Source organism: Eriocheir sinensis, chromosome 12, assembly GCF_024679095.1.
Source record: "Eriocheir sinensis breed Jianghai 21 chromosome 12, ASM2467909v1, whole genome shotgun sequence".
NCBI classification, from domain to species: Eukaryota; Metazoa; Arthropoda; class Malacostraca; order Decapoda; family Varunidae; genus Eriocheir; species Eriocheir sinensis.
This window is the reverse complement of record NC_066520.1, coordinates 2,768,339-2,789,503: the sequence shown is the minus strand read 5'-3', so window position 1 is coordinate 2,789,503 and position 21,165 is coordinate 2,768,339. Positions and strand designations below refer to the sequence as shown.

General features: G+C 44.7%; 1 protein-coding gene across 4 annotated transcripts in view; it reads left to right on the top strand.

The window, feature by feature from the left end:
• The window catches only part of LOC126997302 (uncharacterized), a 173,270-nt gene that overhangs the window by 32,655 nt on the left and 119,450 nt on the right, over positions 1-21,165 (top strand). For all 4 annotated transcript variants that reach the window (XM_050858302.1, XM_050858304.1, XM_050858301.1 and 1 more), the window contains exons 3-4: positions 2,291-2,398; positions 11,652-11,738. In XM_050858302.1, the coding sequence (XP_050714259.1) occupies positions 2,291-2,398; positions 11,652-11,738 (195 nt within the window). The remainder of the gene's footprint in view (positions 1-2,290; positions 2,399-11,651; positions 11,739-21,165) is intronic.

The following is a 21,165-nucleotide window of genomic DNA, read 5'->3' as shown; positions in this document are numbered from 1 at the left end:
TAAGGGGTTTGGACAGTATAGGGATGAGCATGAGTAGAAAGTCATGTGCAGCAGGGCTGTGGGGGGAGGGGAGGCATGCAGTTAGCAAGTTCAGAAGAGCAGTCAGCATGAAAATATCGTTAGAAGATAGAAAGAGAGGCAACATGGCGGCGGAATTTGAGAGGTAGAAGACTATCAGTATGAGGAGGAGAGCTGATGAGACGAAGAGCCTTTGACTCCACTCTGTCAAGGAGAGCTGTGTGAGTGGACCCACCCCACACATGAGATGCATACTCCATACGAGGGCAGAGAAGGCCCCTGTAAATGGATAGCAACTGTGCGGGAGAGAAGAACTGGCGGAGACGGTACAGAACGCCCAGCCTCGAGGAAGCTGATTTAGTAAGAGATGAGGTATGAAGTTTCCAGTTGAGATTTTGAGTTAAGGATAGACCGAGGATGTTTAGTGTTGAGGAAGGTGATAGCTGAGTGTGATCTTAAGTAGCTTCGTTTATGCCGATGATATATTAACCTGTAAACTGCGCCAGACATCTCAAGATGCTATGAGTTAGACTGCGCCAGACATCTTAAGATGACACATGTTCCAAGGTGAATATTTATATTTCCCGTAATGGCAAAGTATATTCCAATGAACCTCGTGTGGCAACATCATCCCTCTTTCGCACCATGTAGTCACCATCATCATATTAGTTGCTCTTTAGCAGCCATGGAGAGTAGAAGTATGTCATCTACTGATGCCAACCAGTCTCATATAGCTCCTGCGGTCATGACCGTGGTGGAGGCATGGGAAGGGGTAAAAAGAAAGTATTGGTAAAGAGAAAGATTTTAGTAGACAAATGTGAAAGAGACAGTGATTCAGATTGTATTCAGCCACCAGATTCAGCTGGTCTGTGGAAGCGTGAGCATGCTTCTGGCGCTCAAGGTCACAGACATGATGCCTCTCCAACAGTGCGGAAAGTTACTAGCTAGCCTAGTCACTCACTGACACCATCATCACTGTCCGATGATTCAGAGTGGCAGAAAGATGAGGAAAACGACAGTGGGCGTATAAGCTGGTGTGGGAGAGGAGGGGGAGGCAAAGGGAGAGCAGGAGCCTCAGAGATGCGAGACAACGTGTACTCCATTCGTCTGGTCTGATGGATCAGATTTTGTGCCAGACATTCATAACTTTGACAAGAATATTGCTGGTGTGACTAATGACTGGCCTCTTGATAATGATGTGCAAGAGGTTGATTATCGAAATTGAGAAAGTGATGTTTCCTTGATATATTTTGTTTGTTGTAACTGAAATGAATACTTAGTGGCAAGAGAATGTTCAGACGTGACTGTGCCGTGTGTCATCTTCCCTCTGCGTGTCCTATCTACCCCGTCACTACCAGCGCTCCCAAGGTCGCCTCATGTCTGCAACCTTTATCCCGCCATCATTGCCACATTAAGTGAATTATTATTATTTTTTTTGCACTATTTGGTGCTCAACATGTCTCTCTTGGGTGTTGTAATACTAAAAATTGTTTTCCACCAGGTTATTATTTTGCCATTTAATGCGCACCCAGGAGCTATTCCCAAATCTTAATTTTGCAGTTTATGGGTTAAATGCGGTAGACGAAAAATGGGTTTTCGGGTCCGTAGACTTAATCTACACCATATCCGGGTTTTCCCCATATCCCGGTGCCCCCGTGGCTCAATTAACCCGGATACCAGAGGGTTTACTGTCTTGTAAAAAAAATACAATACCAAAGCCATTTAATAAAATTTTAATTTTCCGATTTGTACCTCCGTGAAGCATGTGGTTGTTTCATTTACCCCTCTTGAAACAGGTTCACATTCAACAATATTTCGTGCTCCTTTGAGTATTACCCATGTGATATACATGTATTAATTATTAGAATGTATTAATCATTAAAATACCTTCAATTTGCACTTACAGAGACATATGTCTTTCTCCTCCAGTTCTTCCTTTCCATTTATTAAAATTCTACCTATAGGTCTGGCAGGTTCTTGAGGGACCTGGTGGATGGCCTTTTAGCATTACAAATTTTGTTTTAAGAGACATAGGACACTTTTCTTCAAAATTGATTTTTTCCCTCACCTCTCACACATTCCTCCACTGTCTCAAGCCATTTAAAATCTCTTAGGAGCAATAATACTCTCAGAAATTAAAAAGTGTTTTTTTGGACATTCATGATGCCTGTTAGGTTACTTCGGGAGGATTTTGCAGAGGTTGAGGAAAGTTAATTTCCTTTCATTCAAGCAGATTCTTCCCTTGATAATTAATATGTACTTCTGTTTACAGATATCATTGTTGCGATCAGAACTAAAGCGGAAAGAGACTGCTCTGGAGGCAGAACGACTGGATCATTGTGCTGCAATTGAGGCAGCAGAAAAAAGAGGAAGAGAAAAGGTTAGTCATTGCAAATTTTGGAGGGAATCCTCAAAGAGATAATTCTCAAGGATGTTATCTATTTCCTCACCTCCCTACCAAACTCCTTTCATCTCTCCGACCTCCCTCCCTCCCTTTCCTCCTCTGTCCTTCCCTCCTTCCTCATCCCTCATGCCTCATCTCCTCTCCCCACCTCTTCCCAACCACATCCCCTCACTACCATTCCCCATCAAACAGTCCCATCTAACCCCCATACTAATTGAGGGACGACTGTATATCTATATCTGTATATATATATATATATATATATATATATATATATATATATATATATATATATATATATATATATATATATTTACATTGCAGCCTATTGCGCCGCTAGGCTTCCTCACTGGTGGGTCCTGATGGTCGGCCCAGCCCGTTGTTTCGCAGGCGAGTATTTTATAGTGGCGCCATCTTGCATTGGCTCATACTGCCCCCTGGAGCTCATCTTTGAGCCTCTCCTTGGAGAGGTTATCTAGAGTCCGGGTTGATAGGTGGTCTTCAGGGCAGCATGTGGGTAGTGTTAGGCCACTCGGCGGTGACTGAAAAATCCCAGCTGTGTGGCGGCCAGGATTCGAACCGACGTCCCTTCTGGATCTCCCAACGCAGCGCGACACGCTACCACTCATATATATATATATATATATATATATATATATATATATATATATATATATATATATATATATATATATATATATATATAATTTGGTATGGTATGGCACCCATCTTGTATATCAGCCCCCCACCCTTCACCTGGAGCTGGATCCGCCACTGTCTCCTCCTCTAAACCTCAACTTCCCTTCCTCACCGAAACACAGGTTCCTGAGGCTACTGAGAGCAATCTCTACTCTGTTCCCTCCTACTATCTCTATCCTAAATTTCAATTCAAAGCTGGATGTTGTGCCTACGTTCGCAACGACATCACTTGCTCTCGTGCCCACGACCTTGACTCTTCAGAATTTTCCACCATTTGGCTAAGACTTTGCTGTCATTCTATTACTAAATACATCTGTGCTGTTTATCTCTCACCTAACTCTACTAACTATGTAAAATTCTTTGACTATATGAACTCTTAACCCTTTCTGTATGGCGACGCCGACATCGGCGTTATGAAGTGCCCAGTGCAATATACGGCAATGCCGATGTCAGCGTCGTAATTACATTTTGTTTTAGTTGTTGCTGAGTGATTCCGTATTCTGTTCTGACTCTACCTAGAGACAAAGTATGTGATACGGTGTCTTATTTGACTTTCAATATTATTATAGTGTAATAACATAAGTGTGTCCTGCGCGCATTTGTACTTGACAGTAACAATCAATTTTAACCGAAAATAACAAAAATAATGAGAAAGAAATAATATATGTGCATGTGTTGAGTAGTGGAGTTCCTCTTCCTTTGAGTTGCCAAGTGGCTGGGTAGTGAGTGCTTACCTCACTACCCCCTCGGCTCAAGGACGCGGCCTCTCCTCCCTGTCCCTCCCTTACATCCATCCCGCTGTCTCTGTTCTCTTTCATTCTTCCTTCCTTCCTTCCTTCTACCTCCACCCTCCAGGGTGTGTGTGTGTGTGTGTGTGTGTGTGTGAGAGAGAGAGAGAGAGAGAGAGAGAGAGAGAGAGAGAGAGAGAGAGAGAGAGAAAGGGGAGGCACCTCTTCAACAAGTTTGAGCTTGCTGTTCCTCGACCCTTCCCTTGTGTCATGTTGTGTGTGTGTGTGTGTGTGTGTGAGAGAGAGAGAGAGAGAGAGAGAGGGGGGGGGAGGCGCCTCTTCAACAAGTTTGAGCTTGCTGTTCCTCGACCTTTCCCTTCCTTTCTAACCATTTATCTATGTGTGTGTGTGTGTGTGTGTGTGTGAGTGTGAGAGAGAGAGAGAGAGAGAGAGAGAGAGAGAGAGAGAGAGAGAGAGAGAGAGAGAGAGATGCTAATCTCACAAATTTCTTTGTATAATTATTCTTACATCTCAAAATTATCAAATAATTTGTTTCTTTATGTGCACCATTTAATTTTGCATGTTTTTATATATAATACATGATGATTATGTTGAGATTATGGCTGAAAACTTGTTATAATTAGGAACGACGTTTGAAATTTGGCGTGCGCGGCCAGCCTGGATATGGGGCGGGACGCTGTTTTCGCCCGGCCGTAGTGAAAGGGTTAAGTGAAGCACATCTTGACCCACTCTCCCTTCGCTGAAATCTCCATCCTAGGAGATTTCAATGTTCACCACCAGCTTTGGCTTTCATCCTCTCTCACTGACCAGTCTGGTGAACAAGCCTACAACTTTGCTCTCCTCAATAACCTAGAGCAGTTGGTTCAGCACCCTACACATATTCCCGACTGTCTTGGAGACCGGCCTAACATACTAGACCTCTTCCTTACCTCTAACCCTTCTGCTTACTCTGTCAAACTGTTCTCTCCGTTGAGCTCCTCCGATCACAACCTTATTTCTGTATTCCGTCCTATCCCTCCTGTACAAAGAGGCAGTGCTGTGGTGTGTGTGTGTGTGTGTGTGTCTCTTTTATAATCACTCTTCACCTTTGAGGTTTAACCCTCTCCTTGCGCGTGGTGCTGACGTGACTATCCCCTCAGGCACAGTCGGGCAGCCCAATGGGGGGTCTCTTTTAACCTCTGTATCTCAAAAACTACGTATTCATCACAGCTAAAAACAAAAACACCACTGGAAAGAGGAGGTCCAGATCTATAGGAGTCGGCTATGTATGCCTCTCTTGCGAACGTACATGCACGTTCTGGGAGTGTTGAATGTTAACACTTACGTCGGTGCATGCGGGATGATCAGCCATATTGAGGGAACTGCGGACATCTCTCCTTCAGATTCTGGCAAGGTTGTATTGCCAACTGCAATATTTACAACTATTTGGTCAAAGAATCAGTCAGGTGATAGGTGAAGCTATGCAAAAATGCCGCTATATTGGGCAAGAACATCCACCAGTTACTCGTCCGTAGATTTGCCGCTCTGGGCTGATATGATTTTCCACCAAATTTAGTGAAGAACCCACTCAATTGGCAATCCTGTGTTGTGAGAATTAATGTTGGAACACTCTCATACGCAGGAGATTTGAGTGTGGGTGGAGCTCGCAGCAAGCGTTTAGCACCACCAGCAAATACGCCTAACGCTCGCTGCGAGTGTTTAACAATGAAAGGGTTAATGGTAGACTATGTTTCAAATTCCATATTACCACATAATATTTGTAAGAGATTTAAGCATCTGAAACTATTGTAATTCATGTGTCTATTGTAATTACTGAGTATTTACTGTAATTTGCATAATAACCACTTTGGTGGATAATTTTACAAAATCTGAACCCCCCCCCCCCTACTCTGCCACTGTTCTCATTTGCTTGCCTCATCCCATCCCACCCATGCTTTCCCCTCAGTTGGTTGTGGAGCTCATGTTGTAAGTACTTCTCATGCTACAGTCAGTGACAACATTTCTGATTAGCCTGGACCTTAGAGCTTGAAACTGATCAAGAAGAAGTGGTTGTAACTGAAAAAAGTCACTTGCTTGGTGATATTGTATGGTACTGTACTTATTGGTGCCCATTGTTATTGTTTTGGTGTTGGCTTTTGTCTTCATTCATGGTTGGTTCTGGTTGTAGGTTTGTGTTATAGTAGAGAAAAGTTTTGGTAAAACTGATGGTTCCTCCAGAGTATTTCAATGGTATGAGGCAGTGGTTCCCAACCTTTTTCAGGCGACCCCAATCATGCACCTCTAGACATGACTGCGACCCCACTAGTTTAGCTCTTTATTTGTTATTGTAACATAAAAACACCATACATTGAAGTCTTGGCGACCCCAGGAAAAGCTCTTGGCGACCCCACTTAGGGTCGTGACCTCAGGGTTGGGAAAGGGGGGTATGAGGTTTAATCACACTTCCTCTGGTACTTATTTGCCTTCCTCCACTTCTGTTTTTTTTTTGGCGAATGAAGTTATTGTTACTCATTTAGCTTTTTGCTGTTCCTCTGTCAGCATTAATGTTTAGCCAACCAGAATAGCCAGAACTCCTCAGTGAGCTTTTGAACTCCTGTCAATGTCTGGGTCATTTTGCTCCAGATCAGCCAGCCTGTCACATTTTCTTAAGTGCTTCAGACAAGACCAGAGCAGTCGGTGATTGCAACGGCACCTCTCCTGAGCTTGACAACCCTGTTTCTGTTTCCTCCAGCTGCTCCATACAACCCTTCTCTATTTCGAGATCTTTGAGAGAGTGACCTTGTGTGACTGAAGAAACTTTTCAATTTCACCATCTTCCTGATCATCAAAGCATAATTGATGAGCAAGGCAAACACTTCTCTTGTTTGCATTATCCAAGTTTTCTATTAGGCTGAAACTTTTAAAGTCGTGAACAAACTGCGGGCATAATTTTTTCCAAACATCATCAAGGCACTTCATACGCACCTCATCCCATGCTTGCCTGATGAATTTGATTGCATCCTTTACTGTAAATTTCATCCAATTGTCCCGTACTCTTAAGTTTTGTTGTTCAGTTACTTTTATAAGTCTGCTAAGGTCAATCTTAGGTAATACGATTTGAATGTCTGAATATTTCCCTGATCACATGGTTGGATCAGCGAGGTTGTGTTTGGTGGTAGAAATGCTAGCTTGACTTTCTCGCTGATGTCTGCCAGGGCTGGAGGGTGGCTGGGCGTATTGTCTAGCATGAGTAAAATTTTGACAGGCAGAGATTCTTGCAGTAAACCTCTAGTTCTCGGTGGAACTGTTTTTAAGATAATCACTGAATGCCGCACCAGTCTCCCAGGCTTTCTTGTTTGAATACCAGTAGGATGAGAGGAAAGATTTCCTAAAACCCTGTCAAAGAAAATTTTTGAGGGAGGAGGAGGAGAAGGAATGGAGACTGAGTGAGAGAGGGGTGATGTATCAGCACAGCTAGAGAGAGAGAGAGAGAGAGAGAGAGAGAGAGAGAGAGAGAGAGAGAGAGAGAGAGAGAGAGGATCATAGTCCTGTTTTTTTATGTTAATCCCACTTTTTTTAAGTGTCTCTAAAGCATCCCGCTTTATTTACATCTGTCCGTGTGATTAAACCTCATACCCTGTCGTGAGAGCCATCGCGTACACACGTACAGAACTTTTCTCCCCTTGTTCCGGCTTCCGTGAGACTCGGGTTGAGTCCATAGCGCCAAGGCAGTGGCAGTGAGGGAGCCACCATGGTGAGCAAATCAGACAGGCAACCAGAACCTTCGGGCCACACCAAAGAAGTGGAGGAAGAGGTCACATATGTGGAAGCAAACCACCCAGGCACCATGAGGAAGCGCACATCCTTGACACCAATCGTGAACCAGGAGGACCTGGGCCCCAACACTGACAACCTCCCCATCCCTCCAGCGCACAAACGAGCCTTCTTAACCCCTAAAGGCTAAGGTACGGAGGCTATAGCCGCTTCCACGGAAGGGGTTATAGCTTTGCTTTTTCGCTAAATTTATTTACTTTTCGGTAATTTTCGATGACCATTCGTTGGCAACACTGCCAGAGATATGTTTAGGCTACTGCTTCAGAATCTTGCCCGCTCTCACGATGGACAGGCGTACTGACACGGATTCTGACGCGTCCGATTTCCTGCCAGACCCTGCCGAGCCCAGCAGAGCAACACGAGAATGAGAAGAGTATGCTACAATGACTCCCAAACCACACATCACAAGACTGTGTTACATAGAGAAAGCTTAGAGTATTGACTATATATAAGAATTAGAGCATGGGGGCATCCGTTTTCATTACGCACTAGTCAAGGCCACACAAGCGAAACGAACGCAGAGCGGGCAAGAGCCTCGCTAACTCCAAAAGTCTCTCCTCTTCAACTCAATATTTCTCCAAAACCACAGCACATAGAAACGTTTTCATGCAATAATTAAAAAGAAGAAGAGTTGATGATGACTATGACGACAAAGAAATTTGTTATTGCATTGTAGTTCAGCAGAATCAAGTGTGTGAATATAGGCTATTTTCGGTGTTTGGTGCTGAGGTGCCGGTCCTGTGGATGTTGTAGATGACCACCCAGGCCGGCCCTTTAGGGGTTAATGCTACGGCTGAAAACCGGGACCCTGGTATTCAACAATCCCAGAAAAGTAATACATGCATTCTCCTCTTCCCCTCTGGGCAAGTATGTTCCAGAGGGGGAAACACGTTCCCTATGCAAAGGCTCGGCCTTAGTCATCGCCGTATATGAGCGCAACATCCTCAAGGTGCCACAACTCTCAGCCCTCCTTCACCCTGAGGGACTGGGAGGTCACATGCTGCAGGGCTGAGAAGAACGACGATAACTACCAGTATGCCAGGGTGGGACTGCTGGCAGCCGAAACCACAATGCAGAATGTCCAGGAGACCTTCAGGCCCTTAGACGGAGGTGAGTGTCTGGACATCACCTGGATCCTGCTGAGAACCACCACAGGGAGGTGGCTGGGACTCAAGGTAAAAGGGGAACTACCGACGAGGGTCGCCATCTCCGGGCTCACATTTTGGCCGCAGCCCTTCCTCCTCCCTCTCCTACTCTGCCTGGGGTGCTTGAAGGTCGGACACAGCGTTAACACCTGCAGGTCCCCAGCACGGTGTGCCCGATGCAGTGGCCCCCATCCATCCAAGTAGAGGGACATCACCTGCACCCGCCAATGTCACTGCTGCCAGTGTGGCAGACCACACAGGCCCATGTCTGTGAAGAGTCCCTTCAACCTTGAGGCCCAGCAGCTATACACCTGGCTGCTGAGTGAGGGGAAATCACTCCACAAAGTCAACAAACAGCTGCGGGAGCTACAGCTGGTCAGGCCCCAGCCCACCCCCAGACCTACACCACCGCCTACACACCCGCTAGCTAGACTGGTTCAGGAGGGCATCTCATTTGCCAGCATCACCACTAATAACAGGTATGCTTCCCTGCAATCCCTAGCGGACGAGGACCTGGCGGAACCCATCCATAATGACAATCCAGCATCAAGGGGAGGCGGTGGCTGAGTGGTTAGCATGCCGGCCTCGCATTTGGTGCGTTGTCCATGATGTGGGTTCGAATCCGCCGCTAACCACCTGGGATTTTTCAGTCACTGCCGAGTGGCCAAAGACTACCCACATGCTGTCCTGAAGACCACCTATCAACCCGGACTCTAGAAGAAGCTCTACAGCGCAAGTGAAATCAAGAATGAGCTCCGGGGGGCAGCATGAGCCAATAATAATGGCTCCACTATAAACAATTGCCTGTGCCATGACGGGCTAGGGCCGACCATCAGGCTCATATGGATTAGCCTACCGGCGCTATAAGCCACGTAAAAAAAAAAATAAAGAAATAAAAAAAAGAAGAAAAAAAAAGGGCCCAACACACCCCACACAATGGCGGCATCATGGGTAGCACCGCCGTACACCAACCAGGCCCCACCCCACCTCCCCCACACTGAGCTGCTCCACTCCACAATAGAGGTGGAGGTTCACCAGCCCCCTCACACCCCCCTGCCACTGCACACAGCCTCCACACCCCACAACAGTGCCAGAGGTCCCCCAATCCCCTCACACTCCTGCCAATCATGACATGGAAAGCAGCCCTCATCAAGATGCCCACCTGTCACCATGCACTGCAGAACCCGGGCCTGCACTCATGCCTGAGGGCCTAGCCCAACCACTGCACTACTCTGCCACACCACCTAGTAGGGATGATTTTATCCCTGGTTTAATTACCCTCCTCACAGGGGCCTACCACCTTTTCCAGCAGGGCGCTCCTCTCATGGAGATTGTGAAAACTCTGTGGCCCACTGCCTACACCCTCATGTCAACACTACTCCAGTGATGGCACTAAACTTCCTTCTCTGGAATGCCAGGTCTATCCTCAGGAAGACACAAGAGCTCAACACCTTCCTGAAGGATACACTTCTCTCAGCGGTTGGGCTGTGTGAGACTTGGCTTCCCCCACCTCACTCTCACCTTACCTGGGTATGCCAGCATCAGGGAGAACCACCAGCAGGGATGGGGTGGTGGTGTCCTCCTCGCTCTCAGGGAAGAACTAGTCCACACAGAGCTCAGGATCCCCAAGTGGCTGGGGGGCTGCCTGGAGGTAGCCACATCCATGGTATGGGAGCAGCCACTTAACAAGAGCCAGATAACTATCTCTCCTTCCTCCCACCTCCTGTGTTGGTCATGGGGGTATGCATTGAAGTCCCCCATGACCAACGCAGGAGGCAGGAGGAAGGAGCAGTGTATGGTGCCGGCAGCTCACACCCTGGCAACATTTCACACTCTAGCGTGACTATTATACAACGTATCGCAACTTGGATTTCACCGCCGTGTTCAGTAAGTTAAGACGCTTCATATAATACGAATAAACTAAAAATTTGCAGCTTTTTTTTACCCAGTATCTAGGGACCATTCGGTGTAAACAATACCCGTCGTTTAAGGGTTAAATCAGGATCATATTTAATTGATATTATCAAGTCATTTCATGTCAAATTGACATACAGTTGCATCAGATAGAAAAACAAAAAAAGATGGAGATCACTTGAAGCAGCAGGCTGCACTGCCTACACAAGGCAGCTGTTTCACACTGGGGGCATGTCATGCTCATATTTTTATATTTTTTTTACAGCACAGCAACTCAAGGGCAACAAAAAGAAGATGTAAAAAAAAAGCCTGCTAACTGTTGCTCTCATATAGTGATAGGTATAGAGTGGCCAAAAGAGAGGTCAATTTTTGGTGGACAGGTGTCTTGATACACTCTTTTTGAAAGAGGTCAAGTCATAGGCACGAGGAAATACAAACGAAGGAAGGCTGTTCCAGAGTTTACCAGTGAAGGGGATGAAAAAATGGAGATGCTGGTTAACTCTTGCATAAGGGGTTTGGAAAGTATAGGGATGAGTATGAGTAGAAAGTTGTGTGCAGCGGGGCCATGGGAGGGGGTAAGGCATGCAGTTAGCAAGTTCAGAAGAGCAGTCAGCATGAAAATATCGATAGAAGATAGAAAGAGAGGCAACATGGTGGCAGAATTTAAGAGGTAGAAGGCTGTCTGTAAGAGGAGGAGAGCTGATGAGACAAAGAGCCTTAGACTCCACTCTGTCCAGAAGAGCTGTGTGAGTGGAGCCCCCCCACACGTGAGAAGCATACTCCATACGAGAGTGGATAAGGCCCTTATGTATGGAAAGCATCTGTGCGGGGTTACTGGTTCTGTGATGATAATAGCAAGGATGACAGTATGTGAAATTTTCAATATATTTATATACTTTTGTTTTCCAGGTAGCTAAGCAGACAGTAGAAACAAACACCAAACTTAAGGAGAAGGGGGTCCTGCTTGACAAATTACAAGGAGAACTTCACTTCAAGGTACACTTTTTTTGTTGTTATTCAAATTCTTCAGCATGGTGGATGAGTTTATACAGAAATAGATAAATAATATCTCTTCCAATCTTTCATGCTTTATTTAAAACCTATTTAGTTATTAGTAGAGCTTCAGTATAATACTGTAATTTGTTGATAATTAAATGTTGCCTCCGCTTTCCAAAGTCAGCCTGTGTGAAGTCAGGTTGGCATATGATCCCTTACTTATTACTTCCCTGGTTCTGTCCATAGATTCAATTTACCCAGTGGTGGGCACCGCTAACTGAAAAGTTAGCTTCGTAATCCACTGACTAAAAAGTTAGCTTTGCTTACAGTAAACTGCTAAAATGATAAAGAAATTAATGGAAGCTAACGCTAAACACAATTTTTTTTATATGGATTTAGCTTTGGTTTAGTATTTTGGCTGTAAAACCCCTAAAAACAGACCTAGTGACCTGAAATGTCACACTATGTTGTAGGTTAGACAAAAAGTTTTTCTAGTAATCATCCAATTACCATACTTTAAGGTGTAATTTACCCAAAAGTGGAAGCCCTGAACTTATTGCGCCGTGTTGCTCACCTGGTGCTCTGTCTGCCCACAACGAACAATAACAAACCCGTATGATTTTTTTAGTGAACTTAAAGTTAATGGAGGAGGAACTACATTTAGCGGAAGCTAATTGGTCCGCTAAATGTTTCCAAAGTTAGCAAAAACGCTTATCGGGTAATGAAAAAGTTAGCTTCGCTAATTAGCGGTTAGCGGATTAGTGGAACCGTGCCCACCATTGAATTTACCCCACATACTCTTAAACAATTACACACCTTTTGTCTCATCTAACATTCTGCATGCCACCACACATGAACCTTCATGCACACACGTACACGTACACACACACGCTCACGTGCATGCATGCACACACTTGCTGTCACATGCACATCATTCGTTGCTCAGAGAAAGGATGTATCAGACGGCTTGGCTCAAATGAATACTTTACACCGACTCCAGAGGAACTTAGTGTAATCCATGGGGGTCTGGGGTGTTTAAGTGGTGGTTGTCTCTCAGTCATGGAAAACTGTTTGTGAAGCATGGAAATAGTGAAAGCAGCTCGATGTAAATAGTGACTGAGGCATCATCTGCTAAGAAAGTCAGGCAAGGTGAAATGGGGTCTCCTGGACCATCCTGGCATTTCAAAAACAAGGAAGGTACTGTAGGTTTGACTTCTAGTTGGCATAGTCGTGATCATGATTATTCAAGACCAATGCTGCATCTAAGAAGAACAGAGTCAAAGGGGGATAAGGTGATACTTGAAATGAGAGGAATGCACAAAGAGGTAAGCAGCTGTAAAGAGACACTCATAAAAATGCTAGAAAGGATGAAAGAAATGGAGAAAAAGCAGGACTGGGAATAAGAAAAGCTAGAGGCTAGTGAACAGATAAAACATCTCACTTATATCAATGAGTATAGAAAGAAATTGAAAAGTAAAAGAAGAAAGGCAGTACAAATGAATGTGAAATTAAGGAACAGGTCAAGGGTTTGCTTAATCAGGGAATTAAGAATGGAAGGAATGGTTTAATGCAAGATTTTTTTTGAAGCCAAGCAAAATGGAGATAAAGCACAGAGAATTTGGAAATGAAGAAAGAACGAAACCAACAGAGAAAGATGTAAACATTTTCAGAATACAGTCGCCTCAAATAGTATGGGGGTTAGGGACCCAGGATCCCTGTACTATTCGAAAATCTGTATAAAATTAGTGCCCCCCTAGAAACACTCCTGGGCACACCTACAGAAGCTGGGTTCTGCCTGGCTCGGCTGTTACCCAAGGGCCCAAGTTGCCAGTTATGCATTTTCTGCTGTAGTCACAGTGCAGTGTTACCACGCTGGGGAGGTCAAGGGGGGCGAAGCCCCCCTGTTAGACGTCAAGTTATTTAAAGTTCGGTTGGAGTAGTTTAAATATGCGTCCCTTAACCCCTTCACTCCGACATCGGCGTCCGTTGGCGTCATTGTATGGAAAGGGTTAGTCCTCTTCTAAACCTCTTAACCCTTTCATTGCTAAGCGCTCGCAACGAGACTATCCCCTCAGGCACCCTCGGGCACCCCAGCGGGGGAAGGAGATCTCTTTTAACCGCTGTATCTCAAAAACTATTCATCACAGCTACAAAACAAAAACACCATTGGAAAGAGTAGGCCAAGATCTATAAGATTCAGTTATTTAAGTCTCTCCTGCGAATGTACAGGTACGTTCAAGGGGTATTTTTTGCTGTGAGTGCGACTGGCACTCGCAGCGAGCTTTTAGCACCACCAGCAAGTGACGCTATAGTCCGGCAAATCTTAAGTGGCAGCTCTGACGTAGACAACCCGCTAGACACTGGTGCTATGTGTCCAACTGACTTCGCACACCGTGCCTCTCAAATCCTTCTCTCTCTCTCTCCCCGTGTCTCTCTCTTTCTCTCTCACTCTAGTATAAAAACAAATATGTTTTTTATGATTGATTCTCTATTTGTGAGTGAATACAAAGAAATTTGTACAACACTTGGCAGCGTTGCCACCGCGGCATTGTCAGCTCAACTCAACCCAACACACCGCAGTTGCCAGTTGCTCTGCCTGCTTTAATTATCGCATTTCTGCCATTTTTTGGTGTGTGTCTGCCATCTGCCATACATTGTCAGCTATATGGCATAATTATGATAAAATATGGAGACTGTACCTATATATTGAATGCCAGGACCATCAAGCAAATTCTGATATGAGTCATATGCAGGTGAATGGTGGGGTTCCGCTGGAGATGGCCAGGGAGTGAGTGAGCTAAGAACAGTAAAATATTACACTTTGACCTTATTTCCACACCACCTAAGGGGTAAAGAGTCTTGGTGCGTTGTTTTTAAAGAGGTTTATTATTATTATTATTATTATTATTATTATTATTATTATTATTATTATTATTATGCATTGTTGTGCACCATACTCCCCGAATCGAGTACACCCCCACTTTTCTCGCGCGCACACACACACACACACACACACACACAGAGAGAGAGAGAGAGAGAGAGAGAGAGAGAGAGAGAGAGAGAGAGAGAGAGAGAGGCACGGTGTGCGAGGTCAGTTGGAGACGTGGCAACAGGGTCTAGTGGGCTGTCTACGTCAGAGCCGCCACTTAAGATTTGCCGGACTATAGTGCTCGCTCTTTTAACCTCAGTATCTCAAAAACTATTTATCACAGCTAAAAAACAAAAACACCAATGGAAAGAGGAGACCAAGATCTATACGATTCAGTAATGCAAGCCTCTCCTGCGAAAGTACAGGCACGTTAAGGGGGTGTTGCCTGTGAAGATGTACATTTATACGTGCGCGACGGTCAGCCGTGGGGCAACTACTGTAGATCTCTTGATGATGGGGTGCTGGCAGGGCAGTATTGCCAACTGCAAAATTTACAACTATTTGGTCAAAATATCAGTCATGTGATAGGTGAAGCTATGCAAAAATGTCGCTATATTGGACAACAACATCCACCAGTTGCTCGTCCGTAGATTTTCCGCGCTGGGCTGACATGATTTTTCACCAAATTTAGTAGAGAACCCACTCAATTGGCAATGCTGTGTTGTGAGAAATAGTGTTGGAACATTCTCATACGCAGGAGATTTGAGTGCGGCTGGAGCTCGCAGCAAGCGTTTAGCACCACCAGCAAATGCGCCTAACGCTCGCTGGGAGCATTTAGCCATGAAAGGTTAATCCTCTTCCATTTCCTCTTATTCCTCTTCTAAACCTCTTAAGAGGAAATGGAAGAGGATTAAGAGGAATTTAGAGGAGGATTGAGAGGTTTAGAAGAGGATTAATCCTCTTGCATTTCCTCTTGACCCTTTCCATACTGCGACGCTGACGTCTGCGTCACGGATGGAAAGAGTTAACTATATAATATGGAGGTGTAATGTCATATTTTGGAGGTGTGGAGTCAATCTCCACAATTACTGTTTCGTATGTTATTTCAAGTATGATTTAGAGAGCAATAGAAACTGTGGTAGAGAGTAAGAGAGAGTGTGAGTGTATGACATGGCTCGCTCACTGACAATATGGAAGGCAGCGCTGCCAGGATGGGTTGCTTGCCCAGCGTGGTAACACTACGGCAGAAAAGGCATATCTGGCAACTTTGGCCGGCGAGTAGAAGCTGAGCTAGGCGGGACCCAGATTCCTTAGGAGTGCCCACTCCTGCCCACCAATTTCATGTTTAAGGTAAGAAAATGCATATTTATGTGTTTATAATAGGTTAATTTGTGAACAAACAGAAAAGGAGCACTCTTGCACTGCAGCACTCTTGGAGCACTGGCAGTTACTGTGGCAAGAATTTTTTTACACTATGATTGATACAGCGAACACTGCTCTCATTCAGTGTCCGTACATGGTATGCTCTCCCAACCGCAACTTAACTCATACCAAAACGTAACTTCTAAATCTGAATTCTTCTGCAAGGTGAATACCTTTCTCGAACACTTTGGGGTGCTTTCAGCAGGTGTTTTGGCTTGTCTCTTGGGTCCCATGTTCATGTTATGTGGTGATGGAGAAGCATAGCTGAGGTTGTTCACACACACATACTTAGGGAAAGTGCATAGGTTTCAAGCTGGCAGAACAGTGAGGGAAAGTGCATAGGTTTCAAGCTGGCAGAACAGTGAGGGAAAGTGCATAGGTTTCAAGCTGGCAGAACAGTGTTCCTGATGTTGTGGAGGGAATGCGCACGGGTGGCAGTCTGGTAGAACAGTGTTGCCACTCACGCCATGGCTACTTGGTGCGACGAGCGGGAAATTTAAAAATCCTAAAAAAATCTCCAATGACAATCCGTATAAAATCAAAACCGTACTATTGGAAACCATACTATTTGAGGGACGACTGTAAATATACAGGAGTGAGAAGAATGGAAGAAAAAAATTATGGAAAGAACATAGTGAACATATGTAAGGACGAACCAAAGTTGTTCTATAAATACCCTAAAAATAAACTAAAAAAGAGTGAAGTGTAATAAGGGTAAGGGATGATGAGCAGGTATATGATGAAGAGAAAAAGATCAGTGAAGTGATAAACAAAAGTTTCCAATAGGTGTTCAGTAATGAGTCTGAATTTGAACCCATGAAGACAGAAGGAAGAACACTTAAAAATTGGAAAACATAGATGTGGACAGAAATGATTTATTAAACCTTATGAAGTCACTGTCACTGGATGGCAGAAAGGAAATGGGACCAGATGATATATTGGGCCCAATACTAAAGGAATGTAATGAAGAACTAATAGAACTGATTTACTACATAATGAATTGCTCAGTTAAGACTGGCTTGGTCTGATAGATGGGAGATACCCTTTAACATAGATAAGTGCCAGGTTCGTCAAGTGGGAACAAGAAATAAGAGGTTCGATTACGAAATGCGTGGCATCAAACTCTAAAATGTTCAGTGTGTCAAGGACCTGGGTGTCAAAATCGTGTAAAACCTCAAATTCTCACAGTAATGCATCAACGTAACAATAAAGTGAACAAATTGGTAGGCTTTGTTAAAAGAAACTTTTTATTAAAAATAAAGTTGTAATATTTCCGCTTTACAATCGTTTAGTCAGACCCCACTTGGAATATGCGGCACAATATTGGTCTCCCCATCATGCAAAGGACATTGCTAAATTAGGTGTTCAACGTTGAGCAACAGAAATGATACCTTCCTTGTGCAACAAACCCTACGATGATAGGCTCTCATCTCTTAACTTGTTCTCTCTTGAGAAACGTTGCCTGTAAGGGAAACTGATCAAATGTTTCAAAATACTTAACCCATAAACTGCACAATTAACATTTAGGAATAGCTCCTGGGTGCGCAATAAGTGGCAAAACAATAACCTGGTGGAAAACAATTTTTAGTATTACAACACCCAAGAGAGACATGTTGAGCACCAAATAGTGAAAAAAAAAAAAAAAAAAATCACACAATGTGGCAATGATGGCGGGATAAAGGTTGTGGATATGAGGCGACCTTGGGAGCGCTGGTAGTGACGGGGTAGATAGGACACGCAGAGGGGAGATGACACACGGCACAGTCACGTCTGAACATTCTCTTGCCACTAAGTATTCATTTCAGTTACAACAAACAAAATATATCACAGGAAACATCACTTTGTCAATTTCAATAATCAACCTCTTGCACATCATTATCAAGAGGCCAGTCATTAGTCACACCAGCAATATTCTTGTCAAAGTTATGAATGTCTGGCACAAAATCTGATCCATCAGACCAGACGAATGGAGTACACGTTGTCTCGCATCTCTGAGGCTCCTGCTCTCCCTTTGCCTCCCCCTCCTCTCCCACACCAGCTTATACCCCCACTGTCGTTTTCCTCATCTTTCTGCCACTCTGAATCATCGGACAGTGATGATGGTGTCAGTGAGTGACTAGGCTAGCTAGTAACTTTCCGCACTGTTGGAGAGGCATCATGTCTGTGACCTTGAGCGCCAGAAGCATGCTCACGCTTCCTCAGACCAGCTGAATCTGATGGCTGAATGCAATCTGAATCACTGTCTCTTTCACATTTGTCTACTAAAATCTTTCTCTTTATCAATACTTTCTTTTTACCCCCTCCCATGCCTCCCCCTCAGTCACGACCGCAGGAGCTATATGAGACTGGTTGGCATCAGTAGATGACATAATTCTACTCTCCATGGCTGCTAAAGAGCAACTACAGTACCCTCTCGAGTTTCGCGGTTAGTCCTAAATTCTTAACATCCCGACTTTCACGCATTATCACCCCGAGTTTCGTGCTGCTTTGACAAGTACGGGTCACGTCTACTTACCATTGGCGTCACGCACGCTACCTTTAAGGGTAGTATCACACTGGACGTTTTCCTCCAAACATTGTGGCTATGGCAAGAGAGAGAGAGAGAGAGAGAGAGAGAGAGAGAGAGAGAGAGAGAGAAAGAACGGTTCGTTTTGAAGCCGCAGTTGAAGGTGGCTGCCTTACGATTGGCTGACAGTTCCGAAAACATGCTTGTGATTCGCTGCGAGTCCGATGACGTCATCGCCGGCGCTCACCCTATCAGCGGCTTCACTGCCTTAAGGCGGTGTCACAATGGCCGTTTTCGTCCAACCGTTGGGGCTGCGGGCAATGCCCGTACGCCCAACCGGGAGCGAGTTCACGGTTATCCGGAAGCTGGTGTCACACAGGGCTTTTTTCTTCCCACCACATTGGCGGCAGCTAGGGCAACCAGCAACTCCAACTTTTCCTGGTGTGCGTCACACACGGCCAAGGTTGGTTGCCCGTATCCACATCCACAATGTAAACAAAGCACTTGCCCTGTATCAACATGGTGTCGTCTGCTAAATTAAGGGCAGTAGCCTCTTGTGCTGCCATTACCCAAGTTATGGACTTGTTGCTGCAGTTAATTGGAAGGAAGAAACAGTTGTGGGTGTGGCATGCCTGTGGTTCCTCTATGCCAGTTTTCATTGTCACCACTGCGCCTGCGCGGCCAACCCACCCATCTTGAATCAAGCAATTAAACACATGGATCGAATAACAACACACACACACACACACACACACACACACACACACCAGACTCACTAGGAACCATTGCAGATGTTTCTGACAAACAGAAACGACTTCACCATTTCTTGAGTGTGTTAGAACGTATTTGGTGAGTGGCTCACATGAACCAAACCTAGCTCTTGGCAAGAAGAGAGTAGTCGTCTTTAACACTGCTCTCTTCTTGCCATTGGGTATGTTTGGTTTGTATGAATCACTCACCAAATAAGTTCTAACCCATTCTAGGAAATGGCAAAGCCATTTTTGTTTGTGAGAAACAAATGCCATGGTTCATGATGAGTCTGGTGTGTGTGTGTGTGTGTGTGTCTTTGTTGTTACTTGATCCATGTGTTTATGTGGTCAGAGTCTAGATGGGTGGGTTGGCCGCTCACGCGCGGTGGTGACAATTAGAACTGGCACGGAGGAACCACAGACACGCCACACCCACAACAGCTTCTTCCTTCCATTTAACTGATGCAACAAGTCCATAACTTGGGTAATGGCAGCACAAGCCGCGACAGCCCTTACTTTAGCAGACGACACCATGTCGATACAGGGCTTTGTTTGCGTTGTGGATGTGGATATGGGCAACTGACCTTGGCCGTGCGTGACGCACACCAGGAAAAGTTGGATTTGCCGATTGCCCAAGCTGCCGCCAACGCGGTGGGAAAAAAAGGGCCCAGTGTGACACCAGGTTACGGACAACTGACAACTTGCTCCCGGATGGGCGCACGGGCGTTGCCAGTAGCCAAAACGGTTAGAATAAAACGGCCAGTGTAACACCACCTTAAGGCAGCGAGGCCGCTGACCAGGTGAGCGCCGGCGATTATGTCATCGGACTGCCAGCGAATCACAAGCGTGTTTTCAGAACTCAGCCAATCGTAAGGCTTCATCTGTGGCTTTAAAACGACCCGTTCTCTCTTCCTGTTTTCTTCCTTTTTACAAGGTACGTATTTTGGGATAACAAAGGAGTAAAGGAGGAAAAAAGTGAGCTCCGGGGGGCAGCATGAGCCAATTATAATGGCACCACTATAAACAGTTGCCTGCACCATGACAGACTCGGGGCCGACCATCATGCCCAGATGGATAGTCTACCGGCGCCATAGGCCACTTGTAAAAAAAAAAAAAATCTGCACAGGTCGGAACAGATAAGCGCTTTTTCAGTGTTTTCAATACCTCGAGTTTCGCGATCCTTGAGATTAGCGCTATACCTTCGGAACGAAGCGAGCGTGAAACTCGAGAGGGTACTGTAATATGACGATGGTGACTACATGGTGCGAAAGAGAGATGATGTTGCCACACGAGGTTCATTGGAATATACTTTGGCATCGTGGGAAATATAAATATTCACCTTGGAACTTTTGTCATCTTAAGATGTCTGGCGCAGTCTAACTCATAGCATCTTGAGATGTCTGCCGCAGTTTACGGGTTAAGGGGGGCGACTACGGGGGGTCCTCCTGCGCATATGGTACATCCAATAGCTTTGAAATCTTAGTATGTTGTTTGTAAGTGTAAAGGTATGATATTCTGTGAATTTCATTCAATTTGGGTGAAGTTTAGGAGAGACTCAAACAAAACATTTTTCTTTTTTTTTTGTTTTGTTTCACAGACTTTATTTTTCAGTTAATTGCTTTGAAGAAAATACCATAGAAACTTTGTTTAGCTATTTACATTTCCCAGCTAGAAATTTTTTGTTTTGTCTTCGAAAAAAAAAAAATTACAATTTTTTGTCACATAATTTTCTCCACTCTGTGTCCTGTTTTCTTTCGACATTTTTTCAAATTTTATGGTGGGCAAAAATTGTCCTTTAGTTGTAGTTTTAACTGATATCTAACAAAATTTGGTCAGACTTTTTACCGAGTTTGTGAAATTTTTTCAAGTGTAAATAACTAC